This window comes from Gracilinanus agilis, chromosome 2, assembly GCF_016433145.1.
Source record: "Gracilinanus agilis isolate LMUSP501 chromosome 2, AgileGrace, whole genome shotgun sequence".
Classification (NCBI taxonomy): Eukaryota; Metazoa; Chordata; class Mammalia; order Didelphimorphia; family Didelphidae; genus Gracilinanus; species Gracilinanus agilis.
Window position 1 is genome coordinate 42299494 of NC_058131.1, and position 23187 is coordinate 42322680.

General features: G+C 41.3%; 1 protein-coding gene across 1 annotated transcript in view; it reads right to left on the reverse strand.

The window, feature by feature from the left end:
- Positions 1–21938, reverse strand: part of LOC123236721 (ATP-dependent RNA helicase DDX19B-like) — a 34355-nt gene extending 12417 nt beyond the window's left edge. The window contains 9 exon segments of the mRNA XM_044663111.1: positions 3272–3386; positions 4226–4328; positions 8450–8542; positions 11814–11949; positions 12143–12193; positions 13342–13390; positions 21724–21823; positions 21825–21908; positions 21910–21938. Coding sequence (XP_044519046.1) covers positions 3272–3386; positions 4226–4328; positions 8450–8542; positions 11814–11949; positions 12143–12193; positions 13342–13390; positions 21724–21823; positions 21825–21908; positions 21910–21938 — 760 coding nt within the window.
- Between the last annotated feature and the right edge of the window lie 1249 nt (positions 21939–23187).

A 23187-nucleotide genomic window follows, 5' to 3' on the forward strand; every position in this document is an offset into this window, starting at 1 on the left:
CTATAAAGATTGGAGAAAAGGACTTTTGGATTCATTGCTCACATGTAAAGAGGGCATCTTCTATTGAACCTGATTGACTGTTTCCTGTTACCTGCATTGGAGATAACAGTTCATAAACTTATGGATGCTAATTTTGGAATCATTGGTTTGTCTTGATTCTTTCCCTGATTTTATTTTATTTCTTTTTTTTTTTTAAACCCTTAACTTCTGTGTATTGACTTATAGGTGGAAGAGTGGTAAGGGTAGGCAATGGGGGTCAAGTGACTTGCCCAGGGTCAAACAGCTGGGAAGTGTCTGAGGCCGTATTTGAACCTAGGACCTCCCGTCTCTAGGCCTGGCTCTCAATCCACTGAGCTACCCAGCTGCCCTCCCTGATTTTATTTTAATTTTCTTAATATTTTCCTAATATCTTTTAATAGAATAATTGATATTTTTTGGTTTTTTCTCATTTCTTATACTTAATATTTTCTTAATATTTTCCTAATATCTTTTAATAGAATTTCTTATACTTAATATTTTCTTAATATTTTCCTAATATCTTTTAATAGAATAATTGATATTTTTTGGTTTTTTCTCATTTCTTATACTTAAGTACATATAAACACTTAATTTTTTCACTATTTTTTGCAATGCAATTATATATATATAAAATCTGCTGTAATATTACTGCTTACTCACAAGGTTTAGACTTTGGGAACTTGCCATATATTGTTAAATGTTATGGGACTGTGATTAATGCTTCTGTCTGATTCCAGGAGAAGGGAACACATGAGCTGTTAATAGTGCTAAGAAAGCACAAGGTCATGGAGACCGACCGACCAATCTAATGGGATTGATGAGAACATCTGCACAGTGCCAAGGAGCACAAGGTCAAAGACATCATACATATACAGGTGGGATTGAGGTACTCCCACGCCAACACTAAGGACTTGAACTCAGTGTAAGAATCGAAGCTGCGACGCTTAACATATGTTAAGACGTAGGACTCGCCGAACTACACTGCCAGTCAGGTACCGCAGGTTGGCTATCATCTGGCTCACCCATATATTCCTGAGAATGAAGGGAATGACAGGCACTTCCCTTGCATATAAATCTGGTCCTTTTTTCTCTCTTATAGAATGGCAACTTCCTGTAGTCTTAGCTGCAAATGGGTAAGTGCAGTATTACTGCATTGTGTCCTACAGACTAGTAGGATGGAAATTATAATTGATTGGACCCTAATACAAGGGCCTGTTATAAAATAATTTTGTTTCTTCAAAAACTTTATATACATAGCTTTTGATTTCAATGTTTTCTTTTTCCAAAGTTTCAATTTTCTTCTATTTGATTTTATATATACTTTTGTTTTTTCTTTTAAAATTAATCATACAACCCCATGACTCACTATATATCTTGAGCTGATTTGGGTATTTCTTTCTAAATACCCACGTCAGGGGGGATTGTATTTTTGTAAAATCCAAGATTTAATTATATTTTTTATTATATCCAAGATTTAATTTTTATTTTGTTTGAGAAAGATTCTCAGGGAAAGAAACTTGCTGATTCCTTAATCCAGAGAATGAACTCTTTGCAGAGATGCCTGAAGAGCCTACATTTAATCAAGAGATCCAGAATGAACTTTGGGTTGCAATTGATTGAACTGATGGGGTTTGTTGCATCGAGTGATCCAAAATGAACTTTTGGGTACAAATGAATGGACTGATGGGTTTTGAACAGCTACTTTAATTGTACATGTTATGCCAATAGGGGACTGCCCCCAGTTGGTTTCTTGTCAATGCGCTTAGCAAAACATTGGTTTTGCTTTCTCTCTTTTCCATTTCCCTCTTATCTCTAACTATTGTAGATAGAAGACCTTTGTGGGTATAAGATGATTATGTAAAATGATCACTTGGGGTGACTAGGCACCCAATATGATCATCAGGGGGGATTGTGTAAATGGAATTAACTCTAGCCCATTCATAGCTAAACTCTTACTTACCCAAGCATAGAATGATGTAATCCTCACCTCCATTAATGGGGAGGGGAGATGAGTTACCCATACATGACAATAAGTAACAAATCAAGAACAAGGGACTGCCCTTTGGGCAGTCCAAATCAATGTAGAGACTGCCATTTGTCCACTTGAATTAGAGGTGGACCCACGGGGAAGTGACGAAAGACACTATCTCTTTAAGTATGTTGGTTACTTCCTGTGCAGGCAGTTCCCGCTTTGAACTTGGTGCTGAAGGACCTCTCTTGAGACCTCAGGCAGCTTCTACTCTGTATTGTCACGTGGGTAAGTTAGGCTGACTTCCTTGGCCTACCTAGGCCGCTTCCAAACTCTGCCTTAAGTAGGCACTAGCCTATCTGGTTGCTAGGCCTTATGGCTTGCAGCCTAATTTATTTAGCCTTTTAACCTTCTCTCTCATCCAGGCCTCCATAGGCCTGGACTAGCCTCTCCCTTTTTCTTTATTCCTATACCTTCACCTTCCTAGTTGTAAATAAATAGCCTTAACCCGATGCTGACTTGGGTCTGATTTAATTATGGAATCAATCTGAATTGTTGATTCCTGGCAGCCACATTTTAAATTCATATCTATAAAATACCTAAATTCTCCCTCTTACAATCCTCTTCTCCTTCCTGCCAGCCCACACAAATTCTACCCAGTCTTTGGACTCAGTTTTCACCCTTCTCAATCATTTCCTAACCAGTTCAATTCATATTGGTTAATTTTTCCTGAAGACCACTACAGTCTGATGTATGTTTTATGGGCCAATGAGTCAAGGAATTATTTGGTACAGCTATTAAAGTGAGGTTTATATTTGAGGGTTTGAGGTTAATAATATTCTAGTTCAGTATACTTTTCTAACAATGTTTTGTTGACTTGCCCTGGGCAAAGACATCACACCTGCCCAAAAGAAACATAAACTAAGAAGGTTCCTGGCCTAATTTTAACTAAGGCCATCCCTTCCCCACTGAAAAAGTTACTGACCAGACTTCTAACAAAGTCAAGTTCAGTGTGAATATTTCAGAAGTTCCTTCTAGACGGCTTCCACAAAGGTCTGATTTCTTTCATCCAAAATGTGAGTCACTAGGGGAAGGTATGTGGCTCAGTGGATAGAGAGCCAGGGTCAGAGAAAGAAGGGCCTGGGTTCAAATCTGGCCTCAGATACTTCCTAGCTATGTGTCCCTGGGCAAGTCACTTAACCTCATTTGCACAGTCCTTGCTTATCCTTCTGTCTTAAAGTTGTTAGTAAGAAAAGGGTTTTAAAAAATAAAAATCATACTCACACTTGTTGCCTCGAACAGCATAAGCAAGTTTAAGTTCTGGATAAAACTTGCCCATCTGTTCAATCACCTTTCCTGTCTGAAGAGCCAGCTCATAAGTGGGTGAGAGACACAAACACTAAAAAGGAAAGAAGAGAGAATAAGACATCCTCCTGTGTGTTTCAGGAGAGCTAATTAGTAAGGAAGCCTCCTCCTATTCACTCCCAAGGCCACACTAAAATATTTTTTTCTGGGGAAGGTGAGGCACACAAGATAGAGGGTCGGAGAGGCTGTGTTCCAGACTGTAAACTTCAACAATAAACAAAGGGCAAGTGACAGATCCCCTCCCACTCCCACCATTCAATTACAAAGCCTCAGTGTAGAGACTTCTGCATAGGTGTCCTGACTTAACACTTGCAGGATGGCTTATTGCTATTGTTTTGGGTTTTTTTTAACCCTTAACTTCTGTGTATTGCCTCATAGGTGGAAGAGTGGTAAGGGTGGGTAATGGGGGTCAAGTGACTTGTCCAGGATCACACAGCTGGGAAATGTCTGAGGCTGGATTTGAAGCTAGGACCTCCCACCTCTAGGCCTGACTCTCAATCCACTGAGCTACCCAGCTGCCCCCCTATTGCTATTGTTTTGATCTAATTTTAAGGGTTTTTTAAAACCCTCACCTTCCATCTTAGAATCAATACTGTGCATTGGTTCCAAGGCAAAAGAGCAGAAAGGGCTAGGCAATGGGGGTTAAGTGACTTGCCCAGGGTCACACTGCTAAGTTAAGTTTTTCTAATATACTCCAAGCTTAGAGGCAAAAAATTGCTCCAATCTGCTTGAACAAAGAAGGATGTGAGATTCCAATCAGAAGTTTTCAGACCACCCCTTCCCTCCAAAGCCATGCTAGCTTTTCATCAACCAAATGACATCTGCTCCCCAAAGGGAAGTTGGCCAGGGAACACTTACCCACAAAGCCCTTACCTGGGGGTATTTGTTCAAAGGTTCCACTTGGCTGAGCATAGCCAGGACAAAGGCAGCTGTTTTACCAGTACCAGACTGAGATTGGGCGATCAGGTTCTGTGGACTACATCATGAAAGTGCAAGAATCTCAAAAATCAATTTTGTTTTTAACATGCCTAATAGCCTAAGTTGAAGGATGACTGTGGAGTTGAATTTAAATAGCTACTCTATAGGAAAACTCCACTTATTTCTTTTTGAGTTTTTTCTCATAAACATAAAATCTTACATAAAATCCCTAATATTTAACAAAGTAGAAATGAATGAATTTAACAAACAATAAACAAAGCTACCTAGGCTCTTAGTCTCTTCTGAGTCTGCCTGAAGTTCCATTACCCTTGGTTTTCTTTTCTTTTGAATACAAAGACTATGATTCTCTCTACAGTTCTGGGTTTGATGATTTACTTTGCATTATTTCATGCTGATCTAGAACCACAATATTCTGTCCCATCAACAAACTATAATTTATTCAGTCATTCTCCAATTGTTGGCTTAGGTGATTTTTTTTTCTCATTTTGGAGTTTTTTAAATTAATTTTTGCACAGTTGGGTCATTTTTTTCTTTTTTATGATTAAGTCTATTAACCCTATTAATAGAATCATGGGGACAAGAAGTATGACCATCTTTGAACTTCCTATTATACAGATTGCTTTCCAAAATTTCTATAATCCTCTATAGTACCTCCAATTTTTCCATATTCCTTGAGTCTGGCACATCTTGCCCTTGATCACCCAGGTTTGCCATTTTTGGAGCTATCTCAACTCCTCCTTGACTCTAACCTCTAATCAGCTGTCAAGTCTTGTTGATTTATCCACAATCACAAAAGTGCTACAAATTTGCTTCTTGGGATTGCTTTAGTTGTATCTTTAATATTCTATATATTGTCTCTGAATCATTATGGTTTCTATGTAATGTTACTAAATAGCTTCTCCTTTTTACCCAGTCATTTCTTTCCATTTCTTTCTTGTTTAATACTTTGCTCAACTTTCTCATTCACCTTTTTTATTGAACTTATCATGTAATTATGGTGAGGTGTTAACATTTCCTACTTTTTGACTAGGAAATATGAAGAAGTTTTTTTCTCACGAAACTATGAGGTTTTCCTCTATGCATTTTACCACAGAAATATTAGATGGGTATAAATTTAAAACTGAGATACTCTTAAAACTTTTAACACTTTTTCTTTTTAACATAATTATTTCTGAGTTAAATGTGTTACCTGTAAATAAAATATTGGCGAATTGCTTTTCATTTTATTAGAATTGAGTTCATTTAATTATCAAACTTATCTTTTTCTTTATTCTTCATAGTTGTTCTCATTATTTCTGTTATTAAATTATTAACTTAACGAGTCTACTCTAAAGAATATCTTTCTGAATTTTATTACTAGCTATGAAGATTCTTTAACCTGAAGTTCCTCTCTATTAATGAGTCTTGCTTGGAACTTTGCTTTGACATTCCCTGCCCTATTCTCTTCTCTCCTTTCATTTTCTCCCCTTTTTTTCTGCTCATCTGAAAATTCTAAAACATCAAGTGATTTAGTCAATGTTGAGGATTCTTAACTCTGTTAGAAACCAGGCTATCTTTGGTATCTAATTGGGAATAATAAGATTAGATATTATCTAATTAGGAGAGGGAGTTCTGATTGTTTCTCCAAGTTCTCCTTCAAGAATCTGTCTCTCATCGTTTATAATTAGAGAAATGCAAATCAAAACAATGTCAAAGTACCACCGCACACTTAGCAGATTGGCCAATAGAACAGTAAAGAAAAATAATAAATGCTATAGGGTTTGTGGCAAAATCGGGACACTAATGCATTGCTGTTGAAGTTGTGAATTAATACAGCCATTCTGGAAGGTAATTTGGAATTATGCACAAAGGGCTTTAAAAGAATGCATGAGCACTAAAAGACTGCTTGCCCTCTGATACTGCCATACCACTGCTGGATTTATACCCCAAAGAGATCATAAGGAAAAAGACTTGTACAAAAATATATACCCACACTCTTTGTGGTGGCAAAGAATTGGAAAATGAGGGGATGCCCTTCAAATGGGGAATGGTTGAACAAATTGTGGTATCTGCTGGTGATGGAATACTATTGTGCTCAAAGGAATAATGAACTGGAGGAATTCCATGTGAAATGGAAAGACCTCCAGGAATTGATGCAGAGTGAAAGGAGCAGAACCAGGAGAACATCGTACACAGAGACAGATTCGCTGTGGTAAAATAGAACATACTAGCAACAATGCAATGATCCAGGACAACTATGAGGGATGTACAAAAAAGAATGCTATCCACATTCAGAGGAAGAACTGTGGGAGTAGAAACACAGAAGAAAAACAACTGCCTGATCACATGGGTGGATGGGGATATAATTAGGGATATTGACTCAAGATGAGCTCCCTAGCACAAATATCAATAATATGGAAATAGGACTTGATCAATGACACATGTAAAACCTAGTGGAATTGTGCATCAGCTATGGGAGGGGGGTGGGAGGAGGGGAGGGATAGAACATGGATCCTATAACCATGGGAAAATGCTCTAAAATAATTAATCAAATAAAATTTTGGAAAACAAAAAAATAAATAAACTAAAAGAATGCATGCCCTTTAATCCAGCAATACCACTACTAGGTTTGTACCCCAAAGAGATAATAAGAAAAAAATATTTGTACAAAAATATTCATTGGGGCATTCTTTGTGGTAGCAAAAAAATGGAAAACAAAGGGCTGTCCCTTGAATCAGGAATGGCTGAACAAACTGCGGTATCTGAAGGTGATGGAATACCACTGTGGTTTAAGGAATGATGATCTGTAGGATTTCTATATGAACTGGGAGAACATTAATTAACTGATGCAGAGTGAAACGAGCAGAACCAAAAAAGAACATTATACACAGAAAGTGAAACACTGTGGAACAATCCAATGTAATAGATTTTGCTACTAGAAACAAAGCAACAAGCCAGAACACTCCTGAAGGAATTATAGGAAAAGAATGCTATGGGTATGTGATATGGGGTTTAGGCTCAGTAGCAAAAATGAATAATATGGAAAAATTTATCAAGTGATAACATTTGTACAACCCAGTGGGAATGTGCTTGTCAGCTCTGGGAGGGGGGAGTGAAGAGGGGAGGGAAAGAAAATGAATCATGTAAACATGGGAAAATATTTAAAAATTATAAATAAAGTTAAGCCTTTGTCTTATTTCCCACTGGAAAAAAAAGAATCTGTCTCTCATGTCTTATATCTGTCAAGTACCCTGGGCTCTCTGCAGGGCAGATAATCTGAGCCTCGTGATTTTTTATTTTGTTTACATCACAGTACCATTTCTTCCATTTGTCCCTTGACCTCCCTGAAAGTCCACTGTGGCTTGGGACAACCCCAGGGTCAAGGGTTTCTAGCCTTCTCCTGGAAGCCTGGATTTCCTTCTGTTGTAATAAGTGCCAGAGCTCAGGGGTCTGGTTATATTCAACACTGGGTTCTTCCTTATGGAAATCCCATAGATTCTATTTGCAGATTACTTCTACCTATCATTACCAATTTGAGAAAGCTTTCTATGACAATTTCTTGGACTATCATTTAGGTTCCCTGCATTTTAAATTTTTCTAGGTGACACCAGGGATCCTGAAATTCTCCCTCTAAGCTTCTTAACCCATTTTCTGTATCCTTACCACTATCCTATATTTTTATAACAGATATTATCTATCTTTGTTTAAGTAATAGTTTTAGTTTTGAAGAAAAAGTAGAGGTTAAATATTTCAGGATATTAATGGATTAAAAATACTTCCTAGAAGATATATATTTAGTCTCTTAATCGAGGAACCTTCACAATGATACTATTCTAAAATCTTAAAAATGATACTAGCTAAAACCAACTAGTGAAAATAGAAAAGATTAAAACTACATTATGAACTGCTTGAACGCATGGGTCGGGGTGGACATGATTGAGGGTGTGGACTCGAAACTACCACACCAATGCAACTACCAACAATTTGGAAATTGGTCTTGATCAAGGACACATGACAAAACTAGTGGAAATGCGCATCGGCCATGGGTGGGGGGAGTGGGGGGGGAGGGGGGTGAAGGGGAAAGGAGGAGCATGAATCATGTAACCATGTTAAAAATGTATATTAATAAATGTTAAAAAAAACTACATTATGAAAAGATCAAACTGTCTGGATACATACGGTTCAGCAAGCATCATGGGCAGGGCATTCTCTTGTATCTTAGATGGCCGATTAAAGCCCATAGCATAGACCCCTTGCAGAAGCTGTGGTTTCCTAGAAGAAATATAATGAAAATGAGTCATCCAAAATTATAGTAGGTAAGTGATAATTAAACATCTTTCTGTTCAGTCTACTTCTCATCCAGCAAGGAGTAGATCCCTAGTACTAGAGCCAAATGAACTTTCCCAGGACATTCATACTATCATCTTCTCTTAAACAAACATAATCTTCAATAGCTTCTTTAACTTAGAAAATTCAGAACGGCTCCCTTTTTGAGGGCAACAGATAAATTTCCACCCACCCACAAATCAGGTCAGTCCTGGATTGGTGTCTTTCCTGGAAATTGCAGGAATGATGACTATAAAGTAATTCACAGGAAGAATTTTTAAAAGGACAAATATTTAAATTAAAGGTATTTCCCATTATAAAAAGAATATTTAAATTTTATAAAATAGTAATTCAGTTTTGGTTACTTCTTTTATGGGTAACTTTTATAATTACTGGGTTTAAAGAGTGAGGAACTGGAAGGCAGCTTGGGTCAGGGATAACAGAATGGAAACCAACAAATTGGGGAAACAAAAACCACACCAAGATACAGGGTTTTGGAAATCTTGGAATGACAGTTGATACCAACTGCCACCTCAGATCCACCTAGCCTGGAAGTCTGAGAAACCTACAAACTACAGTGAGTGAGACTGGGACGAAGGAATTATAAAACACAAGTTTAATAAAGACTTTAGGGGCAAGAGATAATGGGGAGCAGTCACCCTAAACCTAGGACACTAAAGACAAACACAGGGGCTGGGAGATAGGTCAGACTACACTACTCTAACACAGGCTGTCAGCCTGGCTGGCTGGAAGGGAATTGGGTCTCTCACAGATTTTGTCCATTTCTGTTCCTCTTGATGGTCACAGGAAAAACAGGTTCACAGCAAGGTAAATCCAAGATAGTAAAATCAAGGAGCTTGACTCAGATTGGGATGTCCACCACCTCAAGTCTGATCTTCTTGCTCACTTGATCTTCCACTGGCAAGTATTTCTCAGCCTTAACCAGAGTCTCTTAAGGGAAAACTTCCCTTCTCTTCATTCCATGGTTGGAACTCTCAGGTCTTTAAAGACAGTCTGGATGTTATCATACCTTAAATATCTAATTTCCTAATTTCCTCATTACACTTCTCAGTAGAGACATTTAATAGTCAGATGTGGGTCAGGAACAGAAAAGCATATGAAACTAAGTTCTAAAGCTGTGTTATAAAAGATTTAAAAAATAATACAATGGGGGCAGCTGGGTGGCTCAGTGGATTGAGAGCTAAGCCTAGATACTGGAGGTCCTAGGTTCAAATCTAGCCTCAGACACACACTTCCTAGCTTTGTGACCCTGGGCAAGTCACTTAATCCCCATTGCCTAGTCCTTACCTCTCTTCTGCCACAGCATTGATTCTAAGAGGGAAGACAAGGGGGAGGGGGTGGGAGAAGGGGAATAATACAAAGACAAATGGCCTAGTCTGAAATCCTAGGCCTTACTCAAATCAAAGATCTCAATCTCTCTTCCTGGAAAAGGAGACAATTTGAGGGAGAGATCTTAATTCTCTGAAAGAGATTTATTCTTGTGATGGTGACCAAATCAATAGCCACCAAATGGAAATGTCTTTGTTCAATTTAATTAAGAAAGGACTATCTTTGTTCACATTTGTTCGAATTGAAAGGGAAGGTGGGACCTTGGGCAGACTTCCTGGGGCTATCTCAGTCATTATGGCTTCCACAGGCCTTCTGCCCTGTGCCCTGTTTGAACTACAGTATAGGATTAGATTGGGATGAAGAAGGTACAGTGATCCCTCACCTATCACAGGAGTTATGTTCCAAAGACCCCCACAATAGGTGAAAATCTGTGAAGTAGTGGCATCGTATTTATTTTATTATTTATATCTATTTTATGGCTTTATAAACCCTTCCCACTCTCTTATAAACCTTTACCACACTCTTATTAACCTACAGTTACCGAACCAATCAGCGCCCAGGATACAGAACACATGTCGTGGTTGGTTGCCTTTCATTCCATCAGCCAATAGTGTGCCATGATGAGTGTAACTCCACAATAAAGAATTAGATATATATTTTTTAAAACCCATGATATAGTAAAGCCACAATAAGTGAACCACGATATAGCAAGGGATGACTTTAGTCAGAAACCTCTTCCTGAGTTCTAACAGCCTATAGGTCACTTTCTTTGGTTCCTGATTCTAAGAATGGGAATTGCATGTTATCCTTTCTTTTTTATTGGAACCAGAAGGGATTTCTTTCTTTTTTTTTTCTTTTTGAAAATAAACCCTTACTTTCCATCTTAGAATCAATACTGTGTAATTGGGGTTAAGTGACTTGCCCAGGGTCACATAGCTAGGAAGTATCTGAGACCAGATTTGAACCTAGGACCTCCTGTCTCTAGGCCTGGCTCTCAATCCACTGAGCCACCCAGCTGCTCCCCAGAAGGTATTTCTTATCAAAATAAAAATGAAATGAGTCTGATCATGCTTCTCCTTCTGTACAGATAAGTTGGTTTTTTTTTTTTACTTTAATGATTCCCTTGGAGATAGCTTTATTTATTTATTTGTTTATTTTTTGGAAAAACATTTTCCATGGTTACATGATTCATGTTCTTACTCTCCCCCCCCAAACTCCACTCCCTTCCCCCAAAGCCGATGTGCATTTCCACTGGTTTCTTCATGTGTCGTAGATCAAGACCTATTTCCATATTATTGATACTTTGTGCAGGTAAGTTTAACTGAGCCAGACCTGGAGATGGGAGCTCCTAGAATTAAATCTGAGTCGAGATCCTTGATTTTACTATCTTGGATTTACCCTGCTGTGAACCTGTTTTTCTTGTAACCATCAAGAGGAACAAAAGTGGACAAAATCTGTGAGAGACCCAATTCCCTTCCAGCTAGCCAGGCAATCTCTCAGAGGTTTCTCAGGGCAAGGACGGTATACCCCGCAAGGTGGGGAGGTCTGGCTGCCAGAGAACAGCATTGACTGCATACGTTCAAATGTATACCTTTGTATACATTTCAAACTTTGTAGAGTGGTAGCCTACCACAATAAAAAGCAGGATAACTCTGAAGTCAGGGAGAAATGGGTTCAAGTTAGTGTGTAACTGCAGCACCTATAGTCTAATAAGGCTATAGCACTGAGAGCTTGGCAAATGAATCCCCCACACTGAGCCTGTGTGACCTGAGACAATCTCTAGTGGGGATACATCAAAATCCCACTACGATTTCTCAAATGCCAAGTTCTTAGGGGTCAGGAGAAAAACAAGAGAATTAATACTTACAGTCGAAGCTCTTCAAAAGACTTCACTGAATAGAGGGGGGAATTTGGATCCCGCTGTAGGACTTCTACCTGATTTGTGTTATCAACTAGGTTGCTTCTAATCAACTTGTTCAGCAGTGACTGAGCAGCTCTGTCCTCTGTGAGGAAAGAACCAATACAAGGATGATGACAGGACCACGTCTGGCAAATCAAACTTGTTACAAGCTCTGATGCCAACCCACTCACTGCTTGTGTGGCAGCCCTCCTCAGTCTTGGTCCCATTCTTTTAGAACTTAATTTCCAGGATCTTTCTAACTTGTCTTCTACCATAAGAATGTCAAAATTAGTTACCTTTCTCTTCTTCATCTGTCTTTCCTGAATTCTCATCAGCTTTGACAATTCCTGTATCAGAAAGATAATTGCAATTATTCAAGGGCATCTAACAGATGTAGCAACTTAAAATACTATGGTAGATTTATTTCAGAGTCATCCAATGAAGAAACCCACCCTGGCAGCCACAGCCACACTTTGGACTATTCTAGCCATCCCAAAAGAACAGAATCATTATAAAATGAATGAATGAACACTAGTTAATAAATATGACTATCACTGAATTCATGAGATCAAATGTTGGACAGATACTGACAAATTGGAGCAACCTGACCTACCCCCCCCCCCCTCTCTCACACACACACACACACACACACACACACACATATACACAAAACTTACCTTTGTATACATTTGAAACTTTGTAGAGTGGTAGCCTACCACAATAAAAAGCAGGATAACTCTCTGGAGTCAGGGAGAAATGGGTTTAAGTTCCATCTCTAACATATACAGTCTATGTGAGCCTAAGCAAGTCCCTTAAATTCTCAGTACCCCACACAACCCTCTAAGATCACAATTTCCAGAGGAGTTGCCCATCTATATTCAGTCAACCAACAAGCATTTATTTAAGTGCCAGGAATTGGAGTAAATCCAAGGTGGTTTGAGAAGGAAGGTATGCAACTGGGAGGTCAAGAAAGGGGTCATGGGGAAATCTGAGCTTCATGTGGTCACAAAAAAAGCGATTCTATGAAGTGGAGGTGAGAAGGGAGTGCAGTTTAGCCAAGGGAGATAGGAGGAGTGTAATGTGTGAAAAACAGAGAGACTACCACTTTGGTTGGATGCAAGGGTGAGTAATGGTCAATGAAGCTAGAAATAGACTGGGGCCAGGCTGGGAAAAACCAAAAGCCAAAAAGGAGTTTATTAACTTATTCTCTAGGCAATGGAAAGGCACACACACACACACACACACACACACACACGCACACGCACACGCACACGCACACGCACACGCACACACACACACACACATACACACACACACACTTATTAATTATAGGAGTTTCCTAACTGGAACAAGTGATGAAATTACAAGGCTTAAACAACAACAAAAATGCTAAAATAAAAGCTACATTTTCCACATGGCTGTTACAAATTCAAAGGAGAAATCGCCAAAGAAAACAACTGACTTTTACATTGGCTTATGGTTACTAACTACTCACCATTGGCATCTGGCTTGATTTTCTCTTCCTTGATATGCAAGCTGCTCAACTAAGAGAAGGATAAAAGGCAAAAGTTTTAGGCAAATTGCCCAGTTAAATGGAGACCTCCAGCTATGAGAGCTTCTCTGGGAAGCTGGAGGCAGGAAGAATCTCTATTACATTTAATTTGTTTCAATCATTAAAACTGTAGAACAGTCCCTTTGAGTCTAGAGGTGGGGAAGATGAATTCATCAATAGGTCAAATTTTACCTGAAATGTTCAGAATGACTGTTTCCATTTTTGCTTCATGACTTATGAACTTATTTGATTCTGTATGTCACGACCTGGGTGAGGGAGCAGCTTTAAGTAGACAGAGGTCAAGCCAGAGCATCAGGAAAACTTGGTTTCAAGACCTGCCTCAGACAACTCACTTACTTGCCCATATGACCAAGGACCAAGTCCCCGAACATCTTGAAGCCTCAGGCATCTCATAAAGAGCTACGCAAGCTCAACTACACCCCAGTTCAGTTTCTATACAAGTGGTGAAATGACACAGCTACAAACCATCTACAAAAACCCTTTAGAAATACAGTACTAGGAGTGATTTTGCAGAATTGGTTTTGCAAAACAGAAAAGGATTATCATCTAAACATCTGTTACACTCACTTGTTTCTCAAGCCTGGTTTCAGCACCATCTAAGATCCTGGTAAAATCCCCCAAGTCACTATAGTCAGGCCATATACATGTTTGAGAACTTTTAGGCTGCAAACAGTCTTGATTCATGATTTTGGTCACTATTCTACTATCAAGATTAGGAGCCAGGCCCTCCAGCTCTCGGCTCTAGGTATTTTTTCTAGTTGTCCTCCAGGCCCTGAATGCTCTCTCTCTTTCTTTAAGTGCCAGCTGAAGTCTCTTCTTTTACTGGAAACCTTCAACAATCTCTATCTTCATTTCAATGCCTTCCCTCTGTTCACTTATCCCAGCTTTTGTCTGAATAGATCTGTTTGCATGTTGTCTCCTCCATTAAATTGTAAACCCACTGAGAACAGGGACTGACTTTTACCTCTTTTTGTTATTTCCAGCACTTAGTGCACACAGTGTCTAATACGGTGCTATTTTTCAGGTATACCTGACAATCCATGACCCTTTTTGGAGTTTTCTTGGCAAAGCGGTTTGACATTTCCTTCTCCAGCTCATTTTACAGATGAAGAAACTGAGGCAAACAGGGTTAAGTGACTTACTCAGGATTTCACAGCTAGTAAAATGTCTGAGGTCAGATTTGAACTCAGGAAGAGGAGTTTTTCTGTCTCTAGGTCCAGTGCCCTATCCGCTGCACCACCTAACTGCCATTCCTGATACATAGTAGGTGTCTGATAAATGTTTATTGACTGTAGGGCATATAGTCTAACCCCTATTTTATAGATGAGGAAATGAATCATATAAAACCTATGTTTATATAAAATCCTTAGGACTCTGATTCTTCACTGCTGATTCCACACTGAAGGATAGCTCAACCAATGGGTATAACACATACACAATGCTTGCTACTGTGAAAGAAAGTTCTTGGTTCTCTTTGTCTATTCTGAGTTTACACTTGTAAAAAGGGAATCCTTTATTCTCTTTGCCTAGTTGGAGTTAACACTTTGGTTAACAATAACTTAAGTGCCCCTACTTAGTACCTACTAAATTGTGAAGACAGGATTAACTCTCCTTTGTCTACCTTTTGATTGAATCAACACAAGCTTGAACTAGGTGGAATTCACACCCTCAGAAACTCTATCAGCCAGGAAACTATGAACTCTTTTGATGAAAATTCACACCTCCAGAAGGTAAGAAGTGGATCCCACCGACACTGTCCCCCTGGGCAGTGCTAGGCAATTTGGAAGCTGTGATTGGCCCATGTAAAGAGGGGAAGAGACAAGAACCCACTATACAAGGCCCTGAATTTCTGGGGCTGGGAGTTCAGCTTCAAGGAGGAGTTGGACTTCAAGAAGGAAGTCAGCTTCAAGAAGGTGGGCCTCAGAAGTCACCTTCAGCTCTCAGCTGAGCCATCGTCTTGATCTGCCTCTTGAAGGGAACTTGGGGGGGGTAGACAGCTGGCTTTCTCTTCCTGTCTTCTAGAGAGAGTTTAATTCTGGTTGAAGGTCAACAAGTCCTGGATGGAACACTGAATATTGGAGCATTATTTAGTTAGATAGGCTAATGTCTTCTCTACCCTTTTGTATTTCTCTGCTTTCATTCTTTCCACCTCTCTTGTAAATAAAAACTATTAAAGGTAATTTCAACTTTGAGCAATAATACTTTGAATCAGTGACCACCATTATTATTATTTATAATTTTCATATATTTTAGTCAAACCATTAATTTTTAATCTCTACACTACACAGTTTAAAAGAGCCTTCCTCCTGACAAGTCTCTAACAGTATTACCTCATTTTACAGATGAGGAGGGTGCACATGTCACTCACTTCTCCTTTGCTCAGGGAGATTCCCTGCCTACCTCCCAAGGTCACATAGAGAAGAAGGAGTAGAGCTGAGACATGGCCTCAGGTCCTGGGACACTTAAGCTCAGCCCAGTGCCTGGGCAACAGAAGGTCCTTCATTAAGATTTAATAAGTCTTCTGTCATTTAGCTACTCTGAGGCCCACCCAGACCTAAGGATTCCAAATGGGAAGACAGCACTAACTCTAATCTGAATAACATTAGACCTCTTAATATGAGCAAGCCCTAAGAGATCTAGATAGACCCTATCCTGACCTCCATGTCCTAAACCAGTCATTCCCCTTCCCCAAACTCTTCCCTTCTTCCTAGATTTCCTCCTTTTTTTTTTAAAAAAAAAAAAAAACCCTCCCAGTTACCCAGCGCTTGCAATCTATTAACTCCTCACTCTTTCTGTCTCACTCCTTTCCCACATCCAATCTATTGCCAAATCCTGTCAATTCTGTTTTCACTGTTCTTCACTTTTCTCGACTCTTTGTTACTCCATTTGAGATTTACTAGGCAAAGATACTAGAGTGATTTGCCCTTTTCCAGATAATTTTATAGATGAGGAAACTTGAGTGACTTCCCCTGGGTCACCTAACTAGGCAGTGTCTGAAGCCATATTTGAACTCAGGAAGATGAGTATTCCTTGACTCCAGACCCGGCACTCTATCCATTGTGCCATCTAGCTGTGAATTCATCCCCTTCTCTCTTGAAAATGCCACCTGACTAATGCAGGTCCTTCTCACCTCATACATGGACTGTTATAATAGCCTCCTGAGGGATCTGCCTGTCTCAAGTCTCTCCCTACTTTGGTTCATCCTGAATTCAGCTGCCAAATGGACCTTTTTTAAAGCACAAATCTGACTGTGTCATATACTGTCGAACATTTCCAAATCCTCCATTCAATAAATTCCCGTGGCTCGTTCCTTATCCTCTCCAGGATCCAATAAATAAAATCCTCTGCTTGGCATCCAAATCCCTTCATAACCCGGCCTTCTCTGGCTTCCTTGATAGTCTTCTCATTAGACAATGAATCTCCTGATTCTATACATTTTCACTGGCTGTTTTCCATGCCTAGAATTCTCTCTCACCTTCCACAAGATGCCTCTCCTAGACTCTGTGATTCTAGGGCCAGTTTATCCTGCCTGTTTTTCGTTTGTCCATAGTTATTGCCTGTTGCCTACCCCATTTCACTGGGATCCCCTGGAGAGTAGGAATTCTGTTTTGTTTTGTTTTTTGTCTTTCTCTGCATCTCCAGGGCTTAGCACATAGTAGGAGCTGAATGACCCTTTCTGACTTGTTTTGGGACTAAAGCACAAACAACACAATCCTTGATCTCAAAGAACTTACTTTCTATTGGAAGACACACAATTGGTAGACTATGAGTATAGCCCGAGGAAAACTGAAGTGAAGAAAGCAATACAATATTACAATAGTAGGGAAGGAATAGTCAACATCCTGGTCTTAGGGCAGGGATGAGGCAAGAGGGAAGGTGAGAACAAACACATTCTTCCCTTCCATTCATCTCTCTGATACCCCCACTCTGCTCCAGGGTCCTCTGCTTCATTAAGCTTGCTTTCCCCTTCTTCTGCCCAGAGGAAGGCCTTCTGGATCCTTACCAGCTATCAAGCTCATCTCCACTTCCACCCCATCCCAATCCTGTTGGGCACCCTCCACAGCCACCTTACACTGAACTGAGCCCCTGGATCCCTAGGCTCAGTTGACAAACTTTACTGAAACCAGAATCAGGACTCCACAACACTTCCAGTCATCTCTGCAGTGACAGAACCATCCCTTTCCCTCTTTTGGGCTCTCCTTAATGGGTGCCTTTCTCCATTAGAATGAAAATTCCTCAATACTCAAAGGGTTATAAAACCGCTTGCCCTTTACCTGGCAATACCTCCACTGGTATTATCTCAAAGAGATTAAAGAAAAGGGAAAGGACCTATTTATACAAAAGTATTTATAGAACCTTTTTTTGTGGTGGCAAAGATAAGTAAATACCAATACCTATAAAGGAATTTCTAGAGGGGATGCTCTGGATGAAACTTTGGGTGGTAGGTGGCATTATGTCTTCTAAAATTGATGCATATAACCACTGAGCCTGACAGCTGCATAGTAGTGGGAAAAGCAATGGGACTTGTCAAAAGAAATGGGTTTAAATCTCAATTCTGTCATTTGCCGCTGGTGACTGTGGACGAGGTCCTTTAACCACCACAGGCCTTAGTGAGTCTTTTCTTGGCCTGTCAACATTCTGAGAATGTAGTCTAAAACTGAAGCAGGCATTCGCTTACTCGCAAATCCCCATTTCCCCAAATTCTTCACAAAATTATTGTCATTGTCACAAGACAATGAAATAATCATGGTTCACCAATTCAGAAATGTTAGTGGTTTAGCACATCTAGGATGGGCTAGAAATCTAGATACGCCCAAAACTCAATAATCCTTTTTTCTGCTTAAGGAAGAGAGGGAAGGAGGGAAAGAGGCCAATAACTTCTGTACTTGAAAGCCCCCAGCACTCTCTATAGAAGAAAATTCTGGGCGCATTTCCAGCTGCCCTTGAATGATGGTCAGGAACGACAACAGAGCACCCATTTCATGAAGAACACCACACTAGAAGATCCTGAGGAACCAAAAAATAAAAGTTCTATAGGAGGTGTCCATAAACAACAGATCTCATTCAAAAACATCAGCTTCCACCGCCTCCTCAACAAAACTTCTTACTGCAGATCTGAACGCTGGCAACACTGTTGCTGCTAGTTTTTCAATGTTTGCTCAACTTTCAGATGGTCTGCCCTGAAGCTGAACCACAGTGTTAATCATATTTTGGTGTCAGAATTAACTCATGAAAATTTTGCTACAATGTACAAATATGACAGGCAATTTGTCATTATGATTTCTGATCATCCTTTAGCACTATAAAAAACCCCAATACTTCCAGGGAAGTTTCAGGATGCTACAGAGATTTAGCATACATCCCATTGTTAGTTTCACACTTCAGAAAGGCAGCCATCAGCTGCTGGAAAACATGTTACTTCAACACTAGAAAATAATATAGAGGAATTCTGGAATAAAGTACGTTGAAACTATATCTATTTTTACCTGTTATTGACTCATTTTTGTAGAAAAAAAGGGCAAACAGGCATTTTATCAGCACTTGTCTCACGTGTGTGAAAAATAATCTGAGAGCGGGCAATGTAGAAAACCTCACAAAGAAGTCAGATCCCCAAAGCACAAACACCAGACAGTTAGCTTTTGTGAGCTACAGTCAACTGAGAAGGCTTCCTTCAACCCGTACAGCCAGTGGCTGTCAAGTTTGCAGTTTGTTTCAGAGGGAAGAACCATTCAGGTAACAAACCAAGCTTTTAATAATTCTAGTGACTTTGTATCCTATGTGGATGGATTTAATACTAGAGCCCACAGGAATAACATGTAATTTGAATGAAGTTACTAGAAAAGTATGATTCTCGTTCTAGTTTGATCCAAAATGGGCTAAAACACAACTTACTTCACATACAACCACTCTCCATCCAATCCTCTCTGACCAATTTATGTCAATAAATTCAATTCAAGCCCCCAGCAGTTTCAAAGTTTATTATTTCAGACTGACTGTTTCAACATCTCTAACCTCAGGAGTAAAGTCAGAAACCACCTCATTACCCTTTAAGCAAGAGAAATTATCTGTATTAAGAAAAGCAGGGGCAGCTGGGTAGCTCAGTGGATTTGAGAGTCAGGCCTAGAGACAGGAGGTCCTAGGTTCAAATCTGGTCTCAGACACTTCCCAGCTGTGTGACCCTGGGCAAGTCACTTGACCCCCCCCCCCCTTACCACTCTTCCACCTAGGAGCCAATACATGGAAGTTAAGGGTTTTAAAAAAAAAAAGGCACATCTCAAGTATGTGAATTTGATAAAAACTCATCTAGAGAACTGGATACTGTCACACAGAAATATATGTGCAGACAAACAACATAAGCTTGGACATGAACTCCAGGCCAGTCATGTCCGAGATAAAGATCCACTTCACAGCTTCAACCAAAGATTCAAAAACAAGCCTAAAGGGAAGGAATACAATTCACAACCATGCAGCATCATTTGACTGGAAATTCCCAAATTCCCAGGTCTAAGAACTTCATGAAGTGAAGCCCACTGCTCATGAGACCAGCCATTCAATATAGGATCAGGGGAAAAAAAGGCTGATGGACATTTTTGTGTTTTTATATCCCAATCATTTCTCCTCATCAACCACTTCTCAGGCTCCCTTTAAATGCCCAGCATCATGCTACACCTCCAGGTACACAGACAAAATGAGAGAGTTCCTACCTGAGGGGACATATAAATAGATGAGCAAATACAAAATAAACACCAAAAAAGTGGGGGATGTGTTTGGGGGTCTGGGGGCAGGCAGGCAAGAAGACTGCACTGTGAAAATCAGGAAAAGCCTCTTGAAGGGGCACTAGAGTGGAACCTGGATGGAATGGAGATTCCAGATGGGGAAGCGAAGCCAGGGAGAGCATGCCAGGCATATCTCAGAAGCACAAATCTAGATACAGTCTCAGCCTCTGCCAGAACCCTCCAGGCTTTAATAAAGGGACTTTAATAAAGTGGCTCAGCTAATGACCAACATGGTGACTTATTTGTGCCCTGTTTGTGAAGAGGGACCAGTGTTCTCTGAAATCAATATGCTTTCATTTAATTTCAGTTTCATTTGCCTTTCAACGATATTTTCCACTTATATTATTGTAATCATTCTCTCCATTAGGTTTTCTTTGCTCTAAATCAGTTTCTCTCCATTTCTTTGTTTTTCCTCCATTCTTCTTAATTGCTCTTCTTTAAAACATTTTGGGGGGCCTGTATATGTGTGTATCTGTCTCCACATAATGGGCCTCTGGTTCACTTCTCCTTTTTTTGCTACCACAAAAAGTACTGGTAAGAAGCTCCTGGTATATACTGGGCCTTTCTTTTCCTCTCTGTGGGTATATTCCCAGTAGCAGAATTGCTAGGTCAAATGTTATCTTTCATCACCTTTACTAACTTTTTTTTGAAATTTTTAAAAATTACTTATTACATACATTATCCTTCAAATCATTTTGGGATCTTCTCTCCCACACTCAAATATCACAGCCAGTCAGTCACCTTTGCTAATTTAATGGGTGTGAGTGGAAACCTCAGCCTTTTAAAAATGTGCATTTCTCTTATTAGTGATTGGGGGGTGGGTACAGCTAGGTGGCTTCCAAGGATAGCCAAGCCTAGAGACGGATTCAACCCTGGACCCAGACCCTTCCAAGTTGTGAGACCCTGGGCAAGTCATAATCCCCAGTGCTTAGCCCTTTCCGCTCTTCTGCCTTGGAACCGATACCCAGCATGGATTCTAAGACGGTAGGGAGGGTTCAATTGTATTTCGCTTAGTATCAATGACTTGCAGTATTTTTTTCTCCGTGATCGCTGATAGCCTTGCCTCCTTGTTCCTCTCCTGTGCCCCCTTGGAGGCGGAGAATGGCCTCTGAGATCAGGTTGTTGCTGGATGCTCGCTTCCTGCCGTGGCCAATCTGGGCCCAGGAGAGCTGAGCAGAGGAGCCGGGCCGAGGGTGCGGATTGCGGCGCGGCCTTCAGACGTTGGCTTGGTGGGGGGAAGGAGGAGGTGTTGCACAAAGACGGAGGCCGGCCCTCCCCTCACTCGCTGGAGCCTCCGAGTCTCCCAGTAAGCCTGAGGTCGGAGCCGTGGTCATCTCCGTTTTACAGACAAGGAAACTGAGGCTGGGTGATCGCCTAGGATCAGGCCGCTCCCGGAGCGTCTCGAACGGGCTAAGCAGAAGCAGGATCCCTTGGACCCCGGCGTGCCCAGACCCTGGGTTCACTGCTAGGAGGGGCCCCTCCGCCCTCCCCGCCTCCCCTCCACCTCGCGCCAGGCGCATCCACTCACCGACTCGGCGGCCGCCTCCTGCTCGTCCACCGCTAGGGCCCAAGAGTCGGTGGCCATCGTCCCAAGAGCGCGGAGAAGCAGCAGCCGGGGTAGCGGGGCGGGGCAGGCGCGCACACGAGCAGCAGCGGCGGCGGCGGGAAGCGACGGCGGAAGAGGCAGCGGCGGCCTTACGCGGTGGGGAGGGTCCAGGCGTAGCGCCTCGCGAGGGCACGCATTCAATCGTAATGGCGCCGAGAGCTGAAGGAGGGAGTGTACCCAATCGCATTGCGCCGGCGCGGGAACATTGACACCCCGCCCCGCGGCCCGGTGGGCGGTACCGGTTTCTTTGCTTGGCCCCGTCCGTGCCTCTTCTCCTCCACCCCTCACCCCTCAAGAGCGTATCCCTCCAGGCCTCTTAAATGCGGTGATAAATACAGCCCGGAGCGTGCTGTGGACCCTGGGAGGGCTGTGCGAGCCCAGGAGCTGGTAGTGTATCACGGCCCGGGGCCGGCTGGTTCGGGAGCCCTGGACTCTCCAGTCCCGACACAGGCCGTGGTGCGCTTCTGCAGCTCCAGAACCTCCCCAACCCTCAGACCGCATTCCTTCTTGGCAGGGATCCCCTGTGTTCCTGCTATGGTCGTCTGTGCCAAAATAGAGGGAGAAAAGGGGCTCGAGCCGGCCGTAGGGCCTCCTTCCGGTTCTTGGAGGCTCCATTATTGCTTTATGGGAGAGAATCGACTTCTCAGCTCTGATCACAGAAAGAACTTGTCGCCTCTCTACTTCAGTTCGCGCTCAGACCAGAGACCAGATTACTTCAAAAATGACTATGCATCCCTTTCACTCCAGCGTCGCCCAAGGAAATGACAGTTGTGGGAGGGTCCCCCAACGGGTCAGTCACAAAAGAAAAATCAGTCCTCAAAGCTACCCCCGCCCCAAACTGACAGGGCAAACCAAAGGCAAAAAAAAAAAAAAGGAAAAACCCTCCCCAGTGGCAAGCTGGCAGTTTGTAAGCCAGCCCTGAGAAACTAAACCTCTGCTCAATGGGAACCCCCACACTACAGAAATTTCTGGCTGCCCCAACCTCTCCCAAATACTTGATATACTAATTGGTATGAACATAATCCAGTGTTCTCAAACTCCCTTAGTGAAGCAAGTTCCCTGGGTCCCATAATCTTAAGGGATTCCGATGAAGACTCCAGATTAGGATATCTACCCAGAAGGAGTTTGTATTTGAGTTCAGTTGGTAGGATTTAAGGATCTGAGATCATCTAGTGCAAACTCCCTTCATTTGACAGAGGCAGTGATGGAGGAAGTAATTTCTGCAGGGTCTTATGGCTATAGTCTGCAAAAGCATCAGTATTACTACAGCCAGGTCTCCTCAGTTTCTAAGGAAAACCTTTCTGTTATTACACCATGCTGACCTGTCCTACCCCAAAAGCAGATTCCACTAGATCAGCCCTTCAGAATGTCAATTCTAGGGGTCTT